Source organism: Pygocentrus nattereri, chromosome 20 (genome assembly GCF_015220715.1).
Source record: "Pygocentrus nattereri isolate fPygNat1 chromosome 20, fPygNat1.pri, whole genome shotgun sequence".
Lineage (NCBI taxonomy): Eukaryota > Metazoa > Chordata > Actinopteri > Characiformes > Serrasalmidae > Pygocentrus > Pygocentrus nattereri.
Genome location: NC_051230.1, coordinates 37,529,451 through 37,553,313, shown reverse-complemented (window position 1 = coordinate 37,553,313; position 23,863 = coordinate 37,529,451). Strand labels below are relative to the sequence as shown.

Below are 23,863 nucleotides of genomic sequence, written 5' to 3'. Positions count from 1 at the left end.
ACCCTAACTGACTAACACTCCTGCACTCAACTCCAGCGTCCTTTGAAATGAGGTCCCCTTTTCTGTTTTACACAAAAATGGTTCTAAAAGGAACTTCAGTGAGGAATATCTCAATATCTCAGCGCTGAATCCATAGAGCAGCCGTTTAAAGACTTTGTGCCAAATCGTAACATTGGACGTAGCTTTGATGAGCAGGTGTAAGCCTTAAGATATGTGGTTACTAGCCTGCTCTAATTAGCGTACATCTTACACAGTGTGACCGTGTGACGTGAAGGACCCAGGACTGCAAACGAGTGGAGTTTCCATTTAACCTCTAAAACCCCACCACTGCACACGCACGCATCCCCCTCCCCGACCGAAGGAACGTTCACTCATCACTGTGATCCAGGGTGCAGCCCAACAGTCCGGAAACGGAAACCTCGTCCACGCTGAAGAGACACGCAGGAGGACTCGATGACCACTCGAACGGGATTAGTGTTTGTTGACCCTGAGAGAAACCGTATTCATTCATGAGCTCTCAGTTTAAGTGAAATTGTTGTGAATGGAGCTGAAAGACTCGTAAAGACTCGAACAGGACACTGAACACTAACAGCCACCTGAAACACTAGCAGCACATCCTGAAGCCTGCAGGGGGAGCATTGGAGCTGCTCTGCAGTTGGTCAGGCAGGTCTACACAGTGAGTTAAGGACTAGGAGCTTGTGGTTTTAGACATCAGATTATGTATTTTCTAAAGTAGATCATGAGTTTATATCCAGCAGATGGAGAGTTAACCAGTGATTTACGGTTCTGCTCCGTACGGTGCCCCACTCTTCTTCTCTGATGGACAGAATCTTCCCCCTAACTCAGATTGTATCCGGCCCAGACGAGGCTCGGGCTGCTTTGGATTTTCACCATATTTTTGTTAAAGGTTCCACAGTGTACATTACTATTGCATTTATAGGGAGGTTTGCAGTAGCTAAACTTGTTAGGGACGACACTGTAACGTGTTGGAAATAAATGTGTTCGTGTAAATAAACGTGTGGAAAATGCTCTATGCTTTTATTATCATCACCAGTTCAGGCACGGTGGCGCAGGGTGTAGCGCTGTTGCCTCACAGCAAGAAGGGCCTGGGTTCGATTCCCCGGCCGGGCGACCGGGGCCACCCTGGTCTGAGTGGGTTTCTTCCTGTTTCCTCCTACAGTCCAAAAACATGCAGTCAGGCCAACTGGACGTGTTGCATGTCTCTGCGCCCTGTGCTGGACTGGTGACCTGTCCAGGGTATGTCCTGCCTGAGTCCAGAGTGAATGGGTTGATATGGAGTATCTGAGTAAAATCACAGTTTATAAACGCTGAAACATTTTAATGTAAAAGAATTCCTTCATTCCCTGAGCAGCTTAAAACACTTTAACACTGCTGTTAAATGTAAGGGCTTTTAAACTCGAGTTATGGGAGTTTAAAACGGGGCCTCGTGTACGTTCATGACGTCAGAGAGCGCGAACAGCCAGTGAGCTGCTGCGCTCGCCCGTCAATCATCCCGCTGTAGCAGTAAAGCCCGCCCCCTGCTGGCCGAACCCGTTTACTGTAGAATGAAGGAAACCCAGCGGTGAGGTTTCTCTGCTGTTTTACTGAAGCTCCTCCTCCTGCTGTCTGAGAATAAAGGAAAGTTCTGGTTCTGTGATTTGAGGCCATTTTAACTTCTAGATTTTAGCCGTTGAGCTCCATTCACTCCCATTCATTGAGGACTGGCTCGTGGGCGCCCTCTGCTGTTCAGCAGCCCTGTTTTTGATATAACGAGGGAAATAGGAAGCGGCCAGACTCCTAATGAACCAACTCTGACTAGGGCCCAGAAGGGTAAGCGGGTTAGAAGGTAGGTAGGTGGGTGTGTGTGTGTGTGTGTGTGTGTGTGTGTGTGTGTGTGTGTGTGTATTCCACTCAGAATCTGTGTTGGGGTTAACGCCCAGCCCTAAAGCGACCCGGCACAGAACCCATTAGAGGTTCCTGTTGGTTCCGGGTGGTGTCACTATTCACCAGTGCTCGGCGGAGGACCGTGCGGGTGAAGCCAGAGCCGGACCGGTGAACTGGTGAACTGGTGAACGTGTGGGGATCACGTCGCGCCCGTAACCGGCACGTCATCGCGGGATGTGTGTAAACCGCGTTTTATGTCGGTAACGTTAAGGCGGCCGGGCTGTTCCGCCGTCACACGAGCGAGGCGAGCTTCATGTTCACCTGCCTGTTTTTCCAACTCTCCGTTCTACCTTAAATGCCTCCGGCGCCTGCATATAACTGCTGCACCATTTAAGGTGGAACCGAGAGTTCGAGTGAAACGCCGTATCCGAGCGACGCGGTATCCAGGCAACCGAGCGACGCGCTGACGGGAGCTGATCAAGAGGCGCGCGGCTCCGCTTCTGTTAATGATTAATAATTATAATAATAATTAGAGAGACGATGTACAGCAGAGCTCCCAGAGTGACGCAGCTCAGCGCGGGAGGATCAACCAGCAGCGCCGTGGGGCCGGGAGCTTATCACATCCACGGCGTGAACAGCAGCAGCAGAGCACAGGGTAAGATCAACAACAACAACAACAGCAGAGCACAGGGTAAGATCAACAACAACAACAGAGCACAGGGTAAGATCAACAACAACAACAGAGCACAGGGTAAGATCAACAACAACAACAGAGCACAGGGTAAGATCAACAACAACAACAACAGAGCACAGGGTAAGATCAACAACAACAACAACAGAGCACAGGGTAAGATCAACAACAACAGAGCACAGGGTAAGATCAACAACAACAACAACAGAGCACAGGGTAAGATCAACAACAACAACAACAGAGCACAGGGTAAGATCAACAACAACAACAACAGAGCACAGGGTAAGATCAACAACAACAACAACAGAGCACAGGGTAAGATCAACAACAACAGAGCACAGGGTAAGATCAACAACAACAGAGCACAGGGTAAGATCAACAACAACAACAACAGCAGAGCACAGGGTAAGATCAACAACAACAACAGAGCACAGGGTAAGATCAACAACAACAACAGAGCACAGGGTAAGATCAACAACAACAGCAGAGCACAGGGTAAGATCAACAACAACAGCAGAGCACAGGGTAAGATCAACAACAACAACAGAGCACAGGGTAAGATCAACAACAACAACAGCAGAGCACAGGGTAAGATCAACAACAACAGCAGAGCACAGGGTAAGATCAACAACAACAGCAGAGCACAGGGTAAGATCAACAACAACAACAGAGCACAGGGTAAGATCAACAACAACAACAGCAGAGCACAGGGTACAATAAACAACAACAGCAGAGCACAGGGTACAATAAACAACAACAGCAGAGCACAGGGTACAATAAACAACAACAGCAGAGCACAGGGTACAATAAACAACAACAGCAGAGCACAGGGTACGATAAACAACAACAGCAGAGCACAGGGTAAGAACAACAGCAGCAGCAGAGCACAGGGTAAGATCAACAACAACAACAGAGCACAGAGTAAGATCAACAACAACAGCAGAGCACAGGGTAAGATCAACAACAACAACAACAGCAGAGCACAGGGTAAGATCAACAACAACAACAACAACAACAGCAGAGCACAGGGTAAGATCAACAACAACAACAGAGCACAGGGTAAGATCAACAACAACAACAGCAGAGCACAGGGTAAGATCAACAACAACAGAGCACAGGGTAAGATCAACAACAACAAGAGAGCACAGTGTAAGATCAACAACAACAACAGCAGAGCACAGGGTAAGATCAACAACAACAACAGCAGAGCACAGGGTAAGATCAACAACAACAACAACAGCAGAGCACAGCGTAAGATCAACAACAACAACAACAGCAGAGCACAGGGTAAGATCAACAACAACAACAGCAGAGCACAGGGTAAGATCAACAACAACAGCAGAGCACAGGGTACGATAAACAACAACAACAGCAGAGCACAGGGTACGATAAACAACAACAACAGCAGAGCACAGGGTAAGATCAACAACAACAGCAGAGCACAGGGTAAGATCAACAACAACAACAACAGCAGAGCACAGGATAAGATCAACAACAACAACAGCAGAGCACAGGGTAAGATCAACAACAACAACAGAGCACAGGGTATGATAAACAACAACAACAGCAGAGCACAGGGTACGATAAACAACAACAACAGCAGAGCACAGGGTAAGATCAACAACAACAACAGAGCACAGGGTAAGATCAACAACAACAACAACAGAGCACAGGGTAAGATCAACAACAACAACAGCAGAGCACAGGGTAAGATCAACAACAACAACAGCAGAGCACAGGGTAAGATCAACAACAGCAGAGCACAGGGTAAGATCAACAACAACAACAGAGCACAGGGTAAGATCAACAACAACAACAGCAGAGCACAGGGTAAGAACAACAACAACAACAGCAGAGTACAGGGTAAGATCAACAACAACAGCAGAGCACAGGGTAAGATCAACAACAACAACAGAGCACAGGGTAAGATCAACAACAACAACAGAGCACAAGGTATGATCATCAACAACAACAACAGAGCACAAGGTAAGATCAACAACAACAACAGAGCACAGGGTAAGATCATCAACAACAACAACAGAGCACAGGGTAAGATCAACAACAACAGAGCACAGGGTACCATAAACAACAACAGCAGCAGCAGAGCACAGGGTACGATAAACAACAACAACAGCAGAGCACAGGGTACGATAAACAACAACAACAGCAGAGCACAGGGTACGATAAACAACAACAGAGCACAGGGTACGATAAACAACAACAGAGCACAGGGTACGATAAAAAACAACAACAACAACAGAGCACAGGGTACGATAAACAACAACAACAGCAGAGCACAGGGTACGATAAACAACAACAGCAGAGCACAGGGTACGATAAACAACAGCAGCAGCAGAGCACAGGGTACGATAAACAACAACAGCAGAGCACAGGATACAATAAACAACAACAACAGCAGAGCACAGGGTATGGTAAACAACAACAGCAGAGCACAGGGTAAGAACAACAACAGCAGATGCAGAGCACAGGGTACGATAAACAACAACAGCAGCAGCAGAGCACAGGGTACGATAAACAACAACAACAGCAGAGCACAGGGTACAATAAACAACAACAACAGCAGAGCACAGGGTACGATAAACAACAACAACAGAGCACAGGGTACGATAAACAGCAGTAGTGAAAGTACTTTCCTAAGAAACAACAGCCTGAAGTTCAGAGTGCTGAGTAACTCCGAGAACTGCAGTAGGACTTCTGAGAACATCCAGCATCTCTCGGCTCAGGCACTGAAGTCTGTTCTGCTCTGTTCTTCTCCTGTTGGGTCATGTTGGTCTAAAATAAAACAAATGGCTGATTCACAGAAAAGCAGTTCAGGAGCGGTACCAACACAACATACCCTGCTAGAAGAGTCAGCATAGACCAGCGGATGTTGTGTTTTAGATGCTGGTATGCTGGTCAACCAGTATGAATCTGCTGGGGTGACCAACTGAACCTGGCTAGATTTCTAACTGAACCATCAGTTTAACCCGTTTCCCGGTTCTGTTCTGTTTCCTCAGACAGTTACGCTCCGTTCCTGTCGCTGTCCAGTCGGCCGTCTGTGTTCGAGTCTGTGGGTGCCTTTTCTCCCGGTCCCGGTCACTACAACATCGGGGTCATCAGGGTGAGGAGGGGGAGCGTATAAACCCTGATAATGCACAAAAGATTAATACCTGCTCTGTAGCCTTTCAGGCAGTATGTGGAGCTAAAGCGTCTTCAGGAGCTTTGAGTAATGAACTGCTGACTAACATTCTCAGAGTAGATACTGAATAATTCATAGTGTTTACTGAATAATTCATAGCAGATACTGAATAATTCATAATGTTTACTGAATATTTCTTAGCAGATACTGAATAATTCATAGTGTTTACTGAATAATGCATCATAGATACTGAATAATTCATAGTGTTTACTGAATAATTCATAGCAGATACTGAATAATTCATCATAGATACTGAATAATTCATAGTGTTTACTGAATAATTCATAGCAGATACTGAATAATTCATAATGTTTACTGAATATTTCTTAGCAGATACTGAATAATTCATAATGTTTACTGAATATTTCTTAGCAGATACTGAATAATCCAGTGTTTACTGAATAATGCATCATAGATACTGAATAATTCATAGTGTTTACTGAATAATTCATAGTGTTTACTGAATAATTCATCATAGATACTGAATAATTCATAGCAGATACTGAATAATTCATAGTGTTTACTGAATAATTCATCATAGATACTGAATAATTCATAGTGTTTACTGAATAATTCATCATAGATACTGAATAATTCATCATATATACTGAATAATTCATCATATATACTGAATAATTCATAGCAGATACTGAATAATTCAGTGTTTACTGAATAATTCAGTGTTTCTGAATAATTCATTGCAGATACTGAATAATTCATCATAGATACTGAATAATTCATAGTGTTTACTGAATAATTCATCATAGATACTGAATAATTCATAGTGTTTACTGAATAATTCATAGCAGATACTGAATAATTCATAGTGTTTACTGAATAATTCATCATAGATACTGAATAATTCATAGATACTGAATAATTCATCATAGATACTGAATAATTCATAGTGTTTACTGAATAATTCATCATAGATACTGAATAATTCATAGTGTTTACTGAATAATTCATAGCAGATACTGAATAATTCATAGTGTTTACTGAATAATTCATCATAGATACTGAATAATTCATAGTGTTTACTGAATAATTCATAGCAGATACTGAATAATTCAGTGTTTACTGAATAATTCAGTGTTTACTGAATACTTCATAGCAGATACTGAATAATTCATAGCAGATACTGAATAATTCATAGCAGATACTGAATAATTCACCACTGATGAATAATTCTTTAGATTAATATGTGAATAATAAGCCAGTAACTTCTGGATTAGAAGATTCTGTTCTGACTGATGGCTGAGTGTGTGCGGTTCTATGTGTTCTGCAGGCTCCAGTACCTGGAGGTCAGTCCCTACAGAACCGTTCTAGACGTTTTGAGGAGCTTGAGTCAGACGTGCCGGGTCCAGGAACGTATGACATCACCCAGACTGCGGGACCCAAACCTGGCCCCCCCTCCCTCACAGAGCGCAGCGGCAAGGTGGGCTTCACCGAGTCGTCTGCAGCCGGAATTGATGATGGCAGTAAAATAATAAATCAATAAGATAACCCAATAATTTAAAGCTAAAAATACGTCATCTGTCCTTATAAAAACCATCAGTGTTAATCTGTTAATCTCATGGCCTTCAGACCGACGGCGGCGGACTTTCATTATTTTCCTCTGCTCATCATTTTATCTTTTTTATTTGACGGATTAAACTTCCTCTTTGATCTTAACTGTTTAGTTTATTTTACTCAATTGACTTTTACAATCCTTCTGCTTTAAAGTTGAGTTTAATCCTTTTTATCCTTTCATGCTGTATTAACTGGGTTTATTTATCATCTTGATAATGAATTCTTCATCGTTCTTTTAAATCTTTTGCTTCCATTTTCCTGTGAATGAGTTTCAGCCGGTCAGAGTGCTCGGCGCAGTGAGAGTGAGCATCACCCTTCGAAATGAAGGTTAACTGATGTTCCAATAATCATAACCGTCCACGCTGCGTCCAGTGTTCTAGCAGCAGGGAACAGATAGCCGGGTTCTGAGAGGAGGCGAGGAGAGCTGAGGCCCGGGGCGTCCGATCACCCTTAACTCCTGGTTACTGAGTTAGGGTCTAATCTGTGTGAAAGGTTCTCCGCGTAAACTCTGACCTGTGTTCTGTTCTGAGAACCGTGTCTGTGTGTGTCTCAGCAGGTGCGGTTGTTCCGCTCCGAGGCTCCCTCCATCCCCTCCCCCGGACAGGCGTTCGGCTTTGAGGAGGATGAATGCGGCGCCCTCTGCAGGCAGAAACCTCCGAACAGTGATCACACGCTGGGTCCAGCGTACTACAGTCCAGCTCAGGTCATTATCTGCTCGCTTCTCTCTCAGGTTCTCCATCATGCTCTTAGAGAGGTTCTCCTTTTGAGTCCTGGTTCTCTCAGTGGTTCTTATGGAGTTGTTTATCCACTGTTGTCAGTTTGCTCAGCTGTGGTTCAGAGCAGGTTTTCAACTGAGTGTGTGTGTGTGTGTGTGTGTGTGTGTCAGACTGAACGGAGGTTTAAAGGTGTTCCCTTTAGTCAGATGACGGAGAAGCGGGTGGAGCTAAAGGTGACACAAGGTCCTGGACCAGGTCACTACTGTCCAGAGGAGTGAGTTCCAGTCAGTGGTGAAAGAGAACATATATATACATACATAGATAGATTTATTTATTTATATATATATGTGTGTGTGTGTGTGTGTGTGTGTGTGAATCAGGGATCACTCTGTGCACTACGAGAATGTAAATATGAAGAGGGCGTTGTGCAGTCAAGTGGCCCTGCAGGTCCCCAGATATCACCAAATACTCACACTGCAGGAGGAGAAGAAGGTACACACTCACACACACACCTGCAGGTGGCGATGTTACAGCCTGAAACATTACAGCCAACCAGACACTGCAGCCACCTGTTCATTAGACCACCAGTTACAGGTGAATAAAACCAGGCGTACATTCTGAAGTGTGTGTGTGTGTGTGTATAGGGTGTTCCTGGTCCTGGTCAGTATGATGTTAAAGGTCACTTTGAGAAACTCACTGAACCCCCTGCTGTGTCCAGACCACCATTCCTGTCTCAGACTCTGGCAAGTATACTCACACACACACACACGTGAAGCACTGCAGGTTTAGCTGGACTCTGAACTGTAGATTTTGTGATTCTTTGATTAAATAATGAATAAATATGCTAATTAATCAGTTGGTCTGATTAGAATATATTCAGAGTGTTTTCCTCTCTCAGCGCTTCAGTCCAGTGAAGCAGGTGGCGCCCCCTGTGGGCTCTTACAATGACCCTCGTGGCGCCCTTGAGAGCCTGAAGAAGCCCAGCGGCCTGACGAGGAGTCCATTCAGCCTCACAGCAGCACGATTCACACCAGATAGCAAAAAGAGCAGCACACCAGGTCTGTCTGTCAGCTCAACTGACCACAGGGCAGTTCTACAGTTACAGACTGCAGTCCATCTGTTTCTCTGATACTCTGTTACCCTGTTCTTCGGTGGTCAGGACCCCCATGGACCCTCACAGAGCAGGTACTATTTGGGTGGTGGATCATTCTCAGCACTGCAGTGACACTGACGTGGTGGTGGTGTGTTAGTGTGTGTTGTGCTGGTCTGAGTGGATCAGACAGCAGTGCTGCTGGAGTTTTTAAACACCTCAGTGTCGCTGCTGGACTGAGAATAGTCCACCAACCAAAAACATCCAGCCAACAACGTCTTGGGGGCAGCGTCCTGTGGGCAGCGTCCTGTGACCACTGATGAAGGACTAGAGGATGACCAACACAAACTGTGCAGCAGCAGATGAGCTGTCGCCTCTGACTTTACATCTACAAGGTGGACCCACAAGGTAGGAGTGTCTAATAGAGTGGACAGTGAGTGGACACAGTGTTTAAAAACTCCAGCAGCACTGCTGTGTCTGATCCACTCGCACCAGCACAACACACACTAACACACCACCACCACGTCAGTGTTACTGTACCCAAATAGTATGTGCTCTGTGAGGGTCCATGGGGATCCTAAGCAGTGAGGGTAACAAAGTATGCCGAGAAACAGATGGACTACAGTGCTGTGAGTGGAGTTCTCCAGGTATATTTAGGCCCAGATTAAAATGAAAGCTGTAGTGTGTGTGTTTGTGTGTGTGTGTGTGTGTGTGTCAGGGCCTGGAGCGTATGAGGTGTTTGATCTGGGTCTGGCCCGGGACAGTCAGAAGAAAGCACATCTGGAGAGCTTGAGGAAGGGCGGCTTCGGCTCCAGCGCAGAGCGAGCACTGCAGTTTACCAGCAAAGCACAACCCATTCCAGGACCCTCACACTACACTGTAAGAGCTCATCTGCTGCACTGTGGGGGTCTTACAGCTCATTACTGAGACCATCCACACACACAGACTAACACTGAGACGCAGAGACTGACACTGACGCTGTGCCGGACACTGACGGACGCACGACGTGACGATGAGAAGCAGTTCTTCGCTGTTTGATGTTGAGAAACGTTCTTCTTGAAATGTTGCTCTATCTGATGGTGAACCGTCCTCATCTTGACTTCTCCGCCTCTCTGAGACGCTCTTTATACCCAGTCATGTTAAAGACCAGCTGCCAATCAACCACCAGGTGTTTTTTTAGGATTACCCAGCTTTACTAGCCTTTTCTTGTTCCTGTCCCAATTTCTTTGGAGCGGATTATTGGCGTGAAAATTCAAAACGGGCAAATATTTTTCAAAGAACAACAACAGTTGTCAGTTTGAGCATCTGAGATGTTGCCTTTACTATTTAGAAACAACACTGAGAGTAACTGATTTGCACACGGCTGCGTTTTTTAATTGACGGGGAAATGGGCTGTAATGACCCGCCAGTCAAAGGGTTTCACTTCTCTACTTCACCCACGGTCATGCGCCGCAGTGGGTCAGCAGCTCATGTGTCGCTGTGTTTATTGTGTTTGTTCAGGTGCAGCAGGAGACGGAGGAGCTGTACAAGCAGCAGCCCACAGCGGCGTTTAGATCCACCTCAGACAGACTGACCACGGCGCGGCCTGCTAAAGTACACACACACACACACACACTGACCACGGCGCGGCCTGCTAAAGTACACACACACACACACACACACACACTGACCACGGCGCGGCCTGCTAAAGTACACACACACACACACACACACACACACTGACCACGGCGCAGCCTGCTAAAGTACACACACACACACACACACACACTGACCACGGCGCAGCCTGCTAAAGTACACACACACACACACACACACACACACACACACTGACCACGGCGCGGCCTGCTAAAGTACACACACACACACACACTGACCACGGCGCGGCCTGCTAAAGTACACACACACACACTGACCACGGCTCGGCCTGCTAAAGTACACACACACACACACACACACACACACACACACACACACACACACTGACCACGGCGCAGCCTGCTAAAGTACACACACACACTGACCACGGCACGGCCTGCTAAAGTTCACACACACACACACACACACACACACACTGACCACGGCGCAGCCTGCTAAAGTACACACACACACACACACACACACACACACACACTGACCACGGCGCGGCCTGCTAAAGTACACACACACACACACACTGACCACGGCGCGGCCTGCTAAAGTACACACACACACACACTGACCACGGCTCGGCCTGCTAAAGTACACACACACACACACACACACACTGACCACGGCGCTGCCTGCTAAAGTACACACACACGCACACTCACACACACATACACACACTGACCACGGCGTGGCCTGCTAAAGTACACACACACACTCACACACACACACACACACTGACCACGGCGCGGCCTGCTAAAGTACACACACACACACACTGACCACGGCGCGGCCTGCTAAAGTACACACACACACACACTGACCACGGCGTGGCCTGCTAAAGTACACACACACACACTGACCACGGCGCGGCCTGCTAAAGTACACACACACACTCACACACACACACACACACACTGACCACGGCACGGCCTGCTAAAGTACACACACACACACACACACACACTGACCACGGCACGGCCTGCTAAAGTACACACACACACACACACACACACACTGACCACGGCGTGGCCTGCTAAAGTACACACACACACACACACACACTGACCACGGCGTGGCCTGCTAAAGTACACACACACACACACACACACACTGACCACGGCGTGGCCTGCTAAAGTACACACACACACACACACACACTGACCACGGCGTGGCCTGCTAAAGTACACACACACACACACACACACTGACCATGGCGCGGCCTGCTAAAGTACACACACACACTCACACACACACACACACACTGACCACGGCGCGGCCTGCTAAAGTACACACACACACACACTGACCACGGCGCGGCCTGCTAAAGTACACACACACACACACTCACACACACACACACACTGACCACGGCGCGGCCTGCTAAAGTACACACACACACACACTGACCACGGCGTGGCCTGCTAAAGTACACACACACACACTGACCACGGCGCGGCCTGCTAAAGTACACACACACACTCACACACACACACACACACACTGACCACGGCACGGCCTGCTAAAGTACACACACACACACACACACACACTGACCACGGCACGGCCTGCTAAAGTACACACACACACACACACACACACACTGACCACGGCGTGGCCTGCTAAAGTACACACACACACACACACACACTGACCACGGCGTGGCCTGCTAAAGTACACACACACACACACACACACACTGACCACGGCGCGGCCTGCTAAAGTACACACACACACACTGAACACGGCGCGGCCTGCTAAAGTACACACACACACACACACACACACACACACACACACACACACACACTGACCACGGCGCGGCCTGCTAAAGTACACACACACACACACACTGACCACGGCGCTGCCTGCTAAAGTACACACACACACACACACACACACACACACTGACCACGGCGTGGCCTGCTAAAGTACACACACACACACACACACTGACCACGGCGCGGCCTGCTAAAGTACACACACACACACACTCACACACACATACACACACTGACCACGGCGCGGCCTGCTAAAGTACACACACACACTCACACACACACACACACACACACACACTGACCACGGCGCGGCCTGCTAAAGTACACACACACACACACACTCACACACACATACACACACTGACCACGGCGCGGCCTGCTAAAGTACACACACACACACTGACCACGGCGCGGCCTGCTAAAGTACACACACACACACTGACCACGGCGCGGCCTGCTAAAGTACACACACACACACTGACCACGGCGCGGCCTGCTAAAGTCCACACACACACACACACACACTGACCACGGCGCTGCCTGCTAAAGTACACACACTCACACACACACACACACACACACACACACACACACACACACTGACCACGGCGCTGCCTGCTAAAGTACACACACACACACTCACACACACATACACACACTGACCACGGCGTGGCCTGCTAAAGTACACACTCTCACACACTCACACACACACACACACACTGACCACGGCGCTGCCTGCTAAAGTACACACACACACACTCACACACACATACACACACTGACCACGGCGCTGCCTGCTAAAGTACACACACACACACTCACACACACATACACACACTGACCACGGCGCGGCCTGCTAAAGTACACACACAAACACACACACTGACCACGGCGCTGCCTGCAAAAGTACACACACACTCACACACACTGACCACGGCGTGGCCTGCTAAAGTCCACACACACACACACACTGACCACGGCGCTGCCTGCTAAAGTACACACACAAACACACACACTGACCACGGCGCTGCCTGCAAAAGTACACACACACTCACACACACTGACCACGGCGTGGCCTGCTAAAGTACACACACACACACACACACACACACACACACACACACACTGACCACGGCGCGGCCTGCTAAAGTACACACACACACACACACACACACACACACTGACCACGGCGCGGCCTGCTAAAGTACACACACACTGACCACGGCGCGGCCTGCTAAAGTACACACACACACACACACACACACACACACACACTGACCACGGCGCGGCCTGCTAAAGTACACACACACTCACACTCACACACACACACACTGACCACGGCGCGGCCTGCTAAAGTACACACACACACACACCCTCACACACACACACTGACCACGGCGTGGCCTGCTAAAGTCCACACACACACACACACTGACCACGGCGCTGCCTGCTAAAGTACACACACTCACACACACACACACACACGCACTGACCACGGTGCTGCCTGCTAAAGTACACACTCACACACACACTCACACTCACACACACACCCTGACCACGGCGCGGCCTTCCAAAATACACACACACACACACACTGACCACGGCGCTGCCTGCTAAAGTACACACTCACACACACACTCACACACACACACACACTGACCACGGCGCGGCCTGCTAAAGTACACACTCTCACACACACACACACACACACACAGACCACGGCGCTGCCTGCTAAAGTACACACTCACACACACACACACTCACACACACACACACAGACTGACCACGGCGCTGCCTGCTAATGTACACACTCACACACACACACACACACTGACCACGGCGCTGCCTGCTAATGTACACACACACACACACACACACTCACACACACACACACACACACACACACACACACACACACACACAGACTGACCACGGCGCTGCCTGCTAAAGTACACACTCACACTCTTTGTTGAGAGTGACATGCGCAAATTAGAATGCTAATGCTAACATTATCATCCATGCATCCACAGAACGACAGATGTTATGTTTTAACTCAACAGAGAAAAATATACATTTAGTCTGATTCTACACAGAACAGTTCAGCATAACAAATCATATCATACATCATATCATATATCATATCAAATATCATATATCATATCAAATATCATCATGTATCATATCAAATATCATCATGTATCATATCAAATATCATCATATATCATATCATATCACCATATATCATATCATATATATATCATATCATATATCATATCACCATATACCATATATCATATCACCATATATCATATCACCATATATCATATCATATATATCATATCATATATCATATCACCATATCATATATTATATCACCATATATCATATCACCATATATCAGATCACCATATATCATATCATATATCATATATCACCATATATCATATCATATATATCATATCATATATCATCATATATCATATCACCATATATCATATCACCATATATCATCATATCATATATCATATCACCATATACCATATATCATATCACCATATATCATATCATATATCATATCACCATATACCATATATCATATCACCATATATCATATCATATATATCATATCATATATCATATCACCATATCATATCACCATATATCATATCATATATCATATATCACCATATATCATATCATATATATCATATCATATATCATCATATATCATATCACCATATATCATATCACCATATATCATATCATATATCATATATCACCATATATCATATCATATATCACCATATATCATATCATATATCATCATATATTATATCATATATCATATATATCATATCACCATATATCATATCATATATCATCTCATATCATATGCCATCATATATCATATATCATCATATATCATATCATATATCACCATATATCATATCATCATATATCATATCATATATCATCATATATCATATCACCATATATCATATCACCATATCATATATTATATCATATATCATATCATACATCATATCATATATCATCATATATAATATATATCATCATATATTATATTATATCATATCATATCATATATCATCATATATCATATCATATAGCATATAGCATCATATATCATATCATATATCATATCACCATATATCATATCACCATATATCATATCATATATCATATCACCATATATCATATCATATATCATCATATATCATATCATATATCACCATATATCATATCATATATCATATCATATATCATCATATATAATATATATCATCATATATCATAGCATATAGCATATAGCATCATATATCATATCATATATCATATCACCATATATCATATCATATATCACCATATATCATATCACCATATATCATATCATATATCATATTTGTGAGGCTGCATTCCTAATAACTGGGGGGAGGGAATTCCATAGCTGAGGGGCACAGCGACTAAAGGCGGGCAGAAGGAACAAAAAGATGAGTGGAGGATGAGGATCTGAGTGAACGGGACAGAGTGGAGATGTGTAGCAGTTCAGACAGGTAAGGAGGAGCAAGGTTATGAATGGATTTGAATGTGAGAGTTAAAATTTTAAAATTAATTCTAGCTTCAATGGGTAACCAGTGGAGCTGTTGCAGAACCGGGGTGATGTGTTTTCTGGGTGGAGTACGAGTAATGACCCGGGCAGCAGAGTTCTGGAGAAGTTTCAGTTTATGGAGAGTCTTATTCGGGAGACCAAACAGAAGAGAGTTGCAGTAATCTAACTTGGATGTGATAAGGCTATGGACAAGGACAGCAGCAGCATGAGAAGTAAGAAAGGGACGAAGTCGGTTAATGTTACGCAAGTGAAAGTAGGCAGAACGGGTGATAGAATTAATATGAGATGAAAAAGAAAGCGTTCTTTCAAGTATGACACCCAGACTCTTTACCTGAGGGGAAGGATATACATGAGAATTATCAATAATAATGGGAAAATTCGGAGATTTGGTTAAAGTGGTTAGAGTGCCAACAAGTAAAACTTCTGTTTTCTTACTATTGAGTTTAAGAAAATTAAAGGAAAACCATGACTGAATTTCCATCAGACAGTCCGAAATGGAGGAAGGTGGTAGAGATGAAGTAGGTTTAGAGGAAATGTAGAGCTGGGTGTCATCAGCATAACAATGAAAATTTATATTATATTTGCGAATTATGTAGCCAAGGGGGAGCAAATAAATAATAAATAAAAGGGGCCCTAGTACGGAACCCTGGGGCACACCAGCAGCAACAGGAAACAAACTAGAGGAATGCGATTTAAACTGAAGAAACTAAGTGCGGCCAGAAAGATATGAACTAAACCATGCAAGCGGAGTTTGACTAATACCGATGGATGCTAATCTGTTCAGAAGGATATCATGAGAAATAGTATCAAATGCCGCGGTGAGATCAAGGAGGATGAGAATAGTGAGAAAACCAGAATCATCAAAAGGTCATTGGTGATCCTTAACAAAGCTGATTCAGTACTGTGGTGGGGGCAGAAACCAGATTGGAATTGTTCATAGAGATTATGTGTACTGAGGTATGAGTGGAGCTGGGAAGCAACGACTTTCTCCAGAATTTTTGCAAGAAAAGGAAGATTAGATATTGGGCGAAGATTATCGAAGTTGTTAGGATCTAATCCAGGCTTTTTTAGAGTGGAGTGACGGAAGCTGTTTTCAAAGATAACGGAACAGTTCCATTATTAAGGGAAGAGCAAATGATGGTGGTAATGAGAGGAGCCAAGGTAGGTAGACAAGCTTTAACCAACTTTGTGGGAAGAGGGTCAAGCTGGCAGGTGGATGAGTTCGATTTATGAATAATATTTATTACATCAGAAAAAGACGGAAGAGTGAAAGTTGAAAAGGAATGACAGACGGACAACGAGGAGAACAGGGAATCAGCTTCAGTATAGAGAGCTCTTACAGAGCTAAGTTGTTGGTGGATATTAGAGATTTTATCAGAAAAGAAAGACAGGAGAGAATTGCAAAAATCAGGAGAGTGCATGTGAGAGGGAAATGGGTCAGGAGGCTTAGTTAGACTGGCAAACAGAGAAAACAGAGACTTGGAGTAACCTTCATTAGAGCTAACTAAACCAGAATAATATGCAGATTTTGCTGAGACAATACAGTCCTTATAATATAAAATATGGTTGTCATACATTCTCTATGTATTGAAAGTCCAGTTTTTCTAAACAGATGTTCCAGTTGGCGTCCTTTGGCTTTGAGAAGCCGCAGGTTAAAAGTAAACCATGGAGCTGAGCGAGCAAATGAAACAGATCTGTGTTTGAGTGGAGCAAATGCATTTAGAAGGTTTTGAAGATTAACATTATAGTGGGAAATGAGTTCATCAAGAGTTGACAGACTGTGAACAAACGGAAGGTCAGATATAGCAGAGGAGAAAATGACAGGATCAATATCATTCATTTTCCTAAATGTAATGACACGAGGTACACAGATTTTCGAGGCTATTATATTAACATTAACAGAAATTAGCTTATGATCAGAAAGGGAAAACAGATCGGCTTTACAGTGAGTAGGGGTGACACCAGAACAACAAACCAAATCCAGAATATGACCTTTAGAATGTGTCGGAAAATTGATGTATTGTTGCAAACCAAAACTATCCAAACAGGAGGTGAAATCTCTGGAGAGAAGGTTATTGCCATTGTCCATGTGGATATTAAAATCACCAACAATAATCATATTGGGAGAGAGAACAGAGAGATGCGTGAGAAGTGCAGCAAAGTCATATAAGAAATCCTTGTTAGGTTTAGGTGGTCGATATATCATCATATATCATATCATATCATATCATAACATATATCATGTCATATATCATCATACATATATCATCTTCTTCTTTCGGCTGCTCCCTTTAGGGGTCGCCACAGCGGATCATCTGCCTCCATCTTGCCCTATCCACTGCCTCCTCTACTTTTACACCAACCATCTCCATGTCTACCTTCACTACATCCATAAACCTTCTCTGAGGTCTACCTCTTCTCCTTCTACCCGGCAGCTCCATCTCCAACATTCTTTGCCCAATATATCCACTATTCCTCCTCAACACATGTCCAAACCATCTCAACCTGGCCTCTCTGGCTTTATCTCCAAACTGCTCCACCTTCACTGTCCCTCTGATCTGCTCATTTCTAATCTTGTCCATCCTGGTCACTCCCAATGAAAATCTCAGCATCTTCATCTCCGCCACCTTCAGCTCAGCCTCCTGTCTTTTAGACAGAGCCACAGTCTCCAAACCACACATCATAGCAGGACGCACTGCTGTCTTGTAGACCTTCCCTTTCACTCTTGCTGCTATCCTTCTGTCACACATCAGCCCTGACATCTGTCTCCACCCACTCCATCCTGCCTGCACCCTCTTCTTTACCTCTTTTCTACACTGTCCATTGCTCTGGATGGTTGACCCAAGATATTTGAAGTCATCCACCTTTACGACCTCTACTCCTTGCATCTTCACCTTTCCACCTGCCTCCCTCTCATTCACACACATGTATTCCGTCTTGTCTGTACTGACCTTCATTCCTCTCCTCTCCAGTGCAAACCTCCACCTCTCCAGATTCTCTTCCACCTGCTCTCTACTCTCACCACAGATTACAATGTCATCTGCAAACATCATGGTCCATGGAGCCTCCTGCCTGACCTCATGTGTCAACCTGTCCATCACCATTGCAAACAAGAAGGGGCTCAAAGCTGATCCCTGATGTAACCCCACCTTCACCTTGAAACCATTTGTCACTCCAACTGCACACCTCACCACTGTCTCACTATCCTCATACATGTCCTGCACCACCCTAACATACTTTTCAGCTACACCTGACTCCTCATACAGTACCACAGTTCCTGTCTTGGCACCCTATCATCTGCCTTCTCTAGATCCACAAAGACACAATGCAGCTCCTTCTGACCTTCTCTGTACTTCTCTACCAACACTCTCAACGCAAAAATTGCACCTGTGGTGCTCTTTCTGGGCATGAAACCAAACTGCTGCTCACTGATCTGAACCTCTCACCTTAGCCTTGCTTCAACAACTCTTTCCCATACCTTCATGGTGTGGCTCATCAACTTTATACCTCTGTAGTTACTGCAGCTCTGCACATCACCCTTGTTCTTAAAAATGGGGACCAGTACGCTGCTTCTCCACTCATCAGGCATCCTCTCACTCTCCAGGAGTTTGTTAAACAACCTGGTTAAAAAGTCCACTGCCTTCTCTCCTAAACATCTCCATACCTCCACAGGTATGTCATCTGGACCAACTGCCTTTCCATTCTTCATCCTTTTTAAAGCTGCCCTCACTTCCACTTTACTAATTCTCTGCACTTCCTGATCCACTATCTCTCCCCCCGTTGTCCTCCTCTCTCTCTCGTTTTCCTCATTCATTAGTTCTTCAAAGTACTCCTTCCATCTACTCAACACTCTCTGTTCACTCACTAGTACATTTCCCTTAGAAATGTTAGTTAGATCTGAAGCGGTCAGCTCAGTGTTGAAGCTGAGCTTGGTTCTCCTGCTCGTTGGTGTTGAGGCACAGTTGTCTGGCTGTTGGTGCTGCAGCGCTGAGATTGGAGGTGTTTCCGTTTAAGCTGCTGCAGGTGATGTTAGAGAACCTCAGGTGTTCCGTTTCTTGTTGTAGGACACGCCCCCGGCCAGCTGCTATAATGTGCGGGAGGCGTTTGAGAGGGTGTGCGGTCAGCGACGGCACGGTAAACCCCGCACTGACGCAGCGCGCAAGCGACACAACTCGTTTCTAAGCTCTGCCCCCAGAGGCTCCTCCTTCCTCCATCCTGACAAACACATGCCAGGTGAGCTCACCTGACTCGTTCATCCTCACCTGAACTCAGTCTAGTTCTGTGAAGAAGTCAGAGACCTCCTACGTTTCTTTCACTTCCAATCAAACACACATTCACACAAACCAGGAAACTCATATTTAACAGAAAATTACCCAGAATCCTCAGCAGCTCACTCTACTCTCAGCTGTGTTCAGTCAGAGAATCCGTCTTTCCCTTTATTCCAGCTTTGATTCTTTTCAGGAGCCTCACTTTCAGCTCCTCAAAGAATCTGCAGACATGCCTCCAAAGCTCAGTCTTAGCAGCTGGTTGATAATTTTCTAAAGTAATCCGAAAAGCAAACTAACCTAGATACCTGAGATACCACAGCAACCATCAACCAACATCCTAACAGCCACCTGAGATACCACAGCAACCATCAACCAACATCCTAACAGCCACCTGAGATACCACGGCAACCATCAACCAATATCCTAACAGCCACCTGAGATACCACGGCAACCATCAACCAACATCCTAACAGCCACCTGAGATACCACGGCAACCATCAACTAACATCCTAACAGCCACCTGAGATACCACGGCAACCATGAACCAACATCCTAACAGCCTCCTGAGATACCACGGCAACCATCAACCAACATCCTAACAGCCTCCTGAGATACCACGGCAACCATCAACCAACATCCTAACAGCCACCTGAGATACCACGGCAACCATCAACCAATATCCTAACAGCCACCTGAGATACCACGGCAACCATCAACCAATATCCTAACAGCCACCTGAGATACCACGGCAACCATCAACCAACATCCTAACAGCCACCTGAGATACCACGGCAACCATCAACCAATATCCTAACAGCCTCCTGAGATACCACGGCAACCATCAACCAACATCCTAACAGCCTCCTGAGATACCACGGCAACCATCAACCAACATCCTTACAGCCACCTGAGATACCACGGCAACCATCAACCAACATCCTAACAGCCACCTGAGATACCACGGCAACCATCAACCAACATCCTAACAGCCTCCTGAGATACCACGGCAACCATCAACCAACATCCTAACAGCCACCTGAGATACCACGGCAACCATCAACCAACATCCTAACAGCCTCCTGAGATACCATGGCAACCATCAACCAACATCCTAACAGCCTCCTGAGATAGTACAGCAGCTACATAGCAATAAACTTGAATACCATAGGACCCACCTATCATCCCCCAGGCTAGCACCTGGGATGTCACTGCAACCATGATAATGATAAAATAGAGACTGACAAACTCTGGAGGTGAAATAAACGAAGGGGGTCTGTGACGTCAGCGCGGCGCTGTGTGTATATTGATATAAATGTGGTAATTATACTGAAATATGGATTAAGTGTAAATGTGTTTTCAGTAATCTGTGCTAGTTTGCAGTGAATTACTCTCGGCACCAACTCTGCTCTGAAACACACATATATGAATATATAATCTTACTGTTCAGGTCCTGGCCAGTACAGTCCAGAGCTGAAGGCCACTCCTAAACTCGCTCTGATTGGCTCTCATGAGGATCGCTTCAAACAGGCGAACACCACAACACCTGGACCAGGAACATACACGGTATACACACACACACACACACACACAAACTTACACACATTCACACTTATAGTCTTATAGTCCAGGAGTTCAGCGCTGCAGACCTTCACAGTCTGACCCCAGCGACAACACGTCAGAACATCTGTGTGACATCTGAGCCCTTTCATATGTTTGATGTGTGCGAAAACGTCTGCCACGCAGTAACAGACGCAGATTCTGTCTCATTGTTGAGTGACATTTGTCACCTGGACTATGAATTGGCCTTAACTCATTCATACATACAGACCCACACACACACACACACTATATGGCCAAAATTATGTGGACACCTGACCAGCACATACAATGAACTTCCCATTCCCAGGACGTCCCATTCCAAAACCATTGGCACTGATATGGAGTTGGTCCTGTTAACAGCTTCCACTCTTCTGTTAAGCTTTCTACAAGATGTTGGAGAGTGTTTGTGGGAATGTGTGCCCATTCATCCAGAAGAGCATTTGTGAGGTCAGACAAGAAGGTCTGGCTCACAGTCTCCATTCTAGTTCATCCCAAAGGTGTTCAGTGGGGTTGAGGTCAGGGCTCTATGAGGCCACTGGAATTCCTCCACACTAAACTGGTCACTCTTTGTGGCTTTGTGCTCAGGGGCTCAGTCCTGCTGGAACAGGAAAGGTTCTTCCCCAAACTGCTGACACAAAGCTGGAAGCTTAACTGTGTAAAATGTCTTTGTGCTATAGCTACAACATCACCCTTCACTGGAACTGAGAGCCCAAACCCTGAGAAACGGCCCTGCCCATCATCCCTTCTCCACCAAACTTTACTGCTGGCTCTGCGTTCCAGGGGCAGTTTGGAACTCTTTAGAGGACAGGCACTGTGCACTACAGTACTCAGCGGTCCCACTCTGTGGGTTTGGGTGGTCTACTGTTTTATGGTTGAGCTGTTGTTGCTCCTTGATGCTTCCATTTCACAGTAATAGCACTTACAGTTGTCTGGGGCAGCTCTAGCAGGTTAGAAACTTGACAAACTGAATTTTTGGCAGAGATGGCATCCTGTATCAGTGCCATGTTTAGAGTCGTTGAGCTCTTCAGTTCAACCCTCTACTGCCATAGACTGTTTGTCTATGGAGTCTGCAAGACTGTGTGCTTAATTTAATACACCTGTTAGTGATGAGTGTGGCTGAAACACCTGAACTCAGTAATTAGGACTGGTGTCCAAATACTTATGCTCATGGTGTATGAATGTATATGTATGTATATATGTGTATGTATATATATGTGTGTGTGTGTGTGTGTGTGTGTGTATGTGTGTGTATGTATGTATATATATATATATATATATATATATATATTTACACACACACACACACACACACACACACACACACACACACTCAAATATGCACTCACACTCAAATGTACACTAACACTCACTTTACATCTTCACCCTAACTTTGTGTGTTTATGTGTGTGTTATAGTTGAGTCCAGCTGTTCTAGACACTGTTCTGAAGGGAACCTTTAATGTGACCCTTCGGAACCCACTGGTGTCACATGCTCAGGCTCCACCCCCACAGGCTCCAATGGCAATGCCCTTTGCCTTCAGCAGTGCCTAAACCAGGTGGAAGGTCAGTGTGCAGGGTCACTTAGGAACCTTCAGTCGTGCTGCAGTAGCTGACGCTGTAGCGCCGTTAGCAGAGGCCCTGTAAACGACTGCAGGAGGAACGTGTGTTTGTGCACCTGCTGTTTTCGTTTTATTGTCTGTTCTTTGTGTGAATTTGTTTTGTTTTTCAGACTCTGATGATGGACTGAACTCGGACTCACTCTGCAGCAATAAAGACCGAGCGCTTCTGA

At 45.5% G+C, this 23,863-nt stretch overlaps 2 protein-coding genes across 3 annotated transcripts in view; both read left to right on the top strand.

Annotated features, from left to right (window-relative positions):
- smad4 (SMAD family member 4) overlaps positions 1-1,028 on the top strand; it is a 17,771-nt gene extending 16,743 nt beyond the window's left edge. The window contains exon 11 of the mRNA XM_037531692.1: positions 1-1,028. This exon is cut by the window's left edge and continues 394 nt beyond it. The gene's annotated coding sequence lies outside the window, so the exon portion shown is untranslated.
- A 1,003-nt stretch (positions 1,029-2,031) lies between these two features.
- Positions 2,032-23,863, top strand: stpg2 (sperm-tail PG-rich repeat containing 2). 2 transcript variants are annotated; one of them, XM_017687668.2, is made up of 14 exons: positions 2,032-2,539; positions 5,593-5,696; positions 7,063-7,212; positions 7,903-8,049; positions 8,233-8,336; positions 8,443-8,554; positions 8,707-8,805; positions 8,961-9,120; positions 9,871-10,031; positions 10,653-10,745; positions 20,273-20,441; positions 21,924-22,039; positions 23,491-23,637; positions 23,804-23,863. In XM_017687668.2, exons 1-13 carry the CDS (start codon positions 2,425-2,427, stop codon positions 23,623-23,625), a joined length of 1,665 nt encoding a protein of 554 aa, XP_017543157.1. In that variant the 5' UTR covers positions 2,032-2,424; the 3' UTR covers positions 23,626-23,637; positions 23,804-23,863. The 2 variants fall into 2 exon arrangements, with proteins under 2 accessions (XP_017543157.1, XP_017543156.1); XM_017687667.2 differs by having other exon boundaries at positions 7,900-8,049.

Bases quoted from the DNA above. Each gene is read 5' to 3' on its own strand.
- stpg2 (XM_017687667.2), top strand. From the start codon at position 2,425: ATGTACAGCAGAGCTCCCAGAGTGACGCAGCTCAGCGCGGGAGGATCA. The intron at 7,213-7,899 runs GTGGGCTTCACC...TGTGTGTCTCAG, and splicing joins TCACAGAGCGCAGCGGCAAG to CAGGTGCGGTTGTTCCGCTC. The intron at 9,121-9,870 runs GTCTGTCTGTCA...TGTGTGTGTCAG, and splicing joins CAAAAAGAGCAGCACACCAG to GGCCTGGAGCGTATGAGGTG.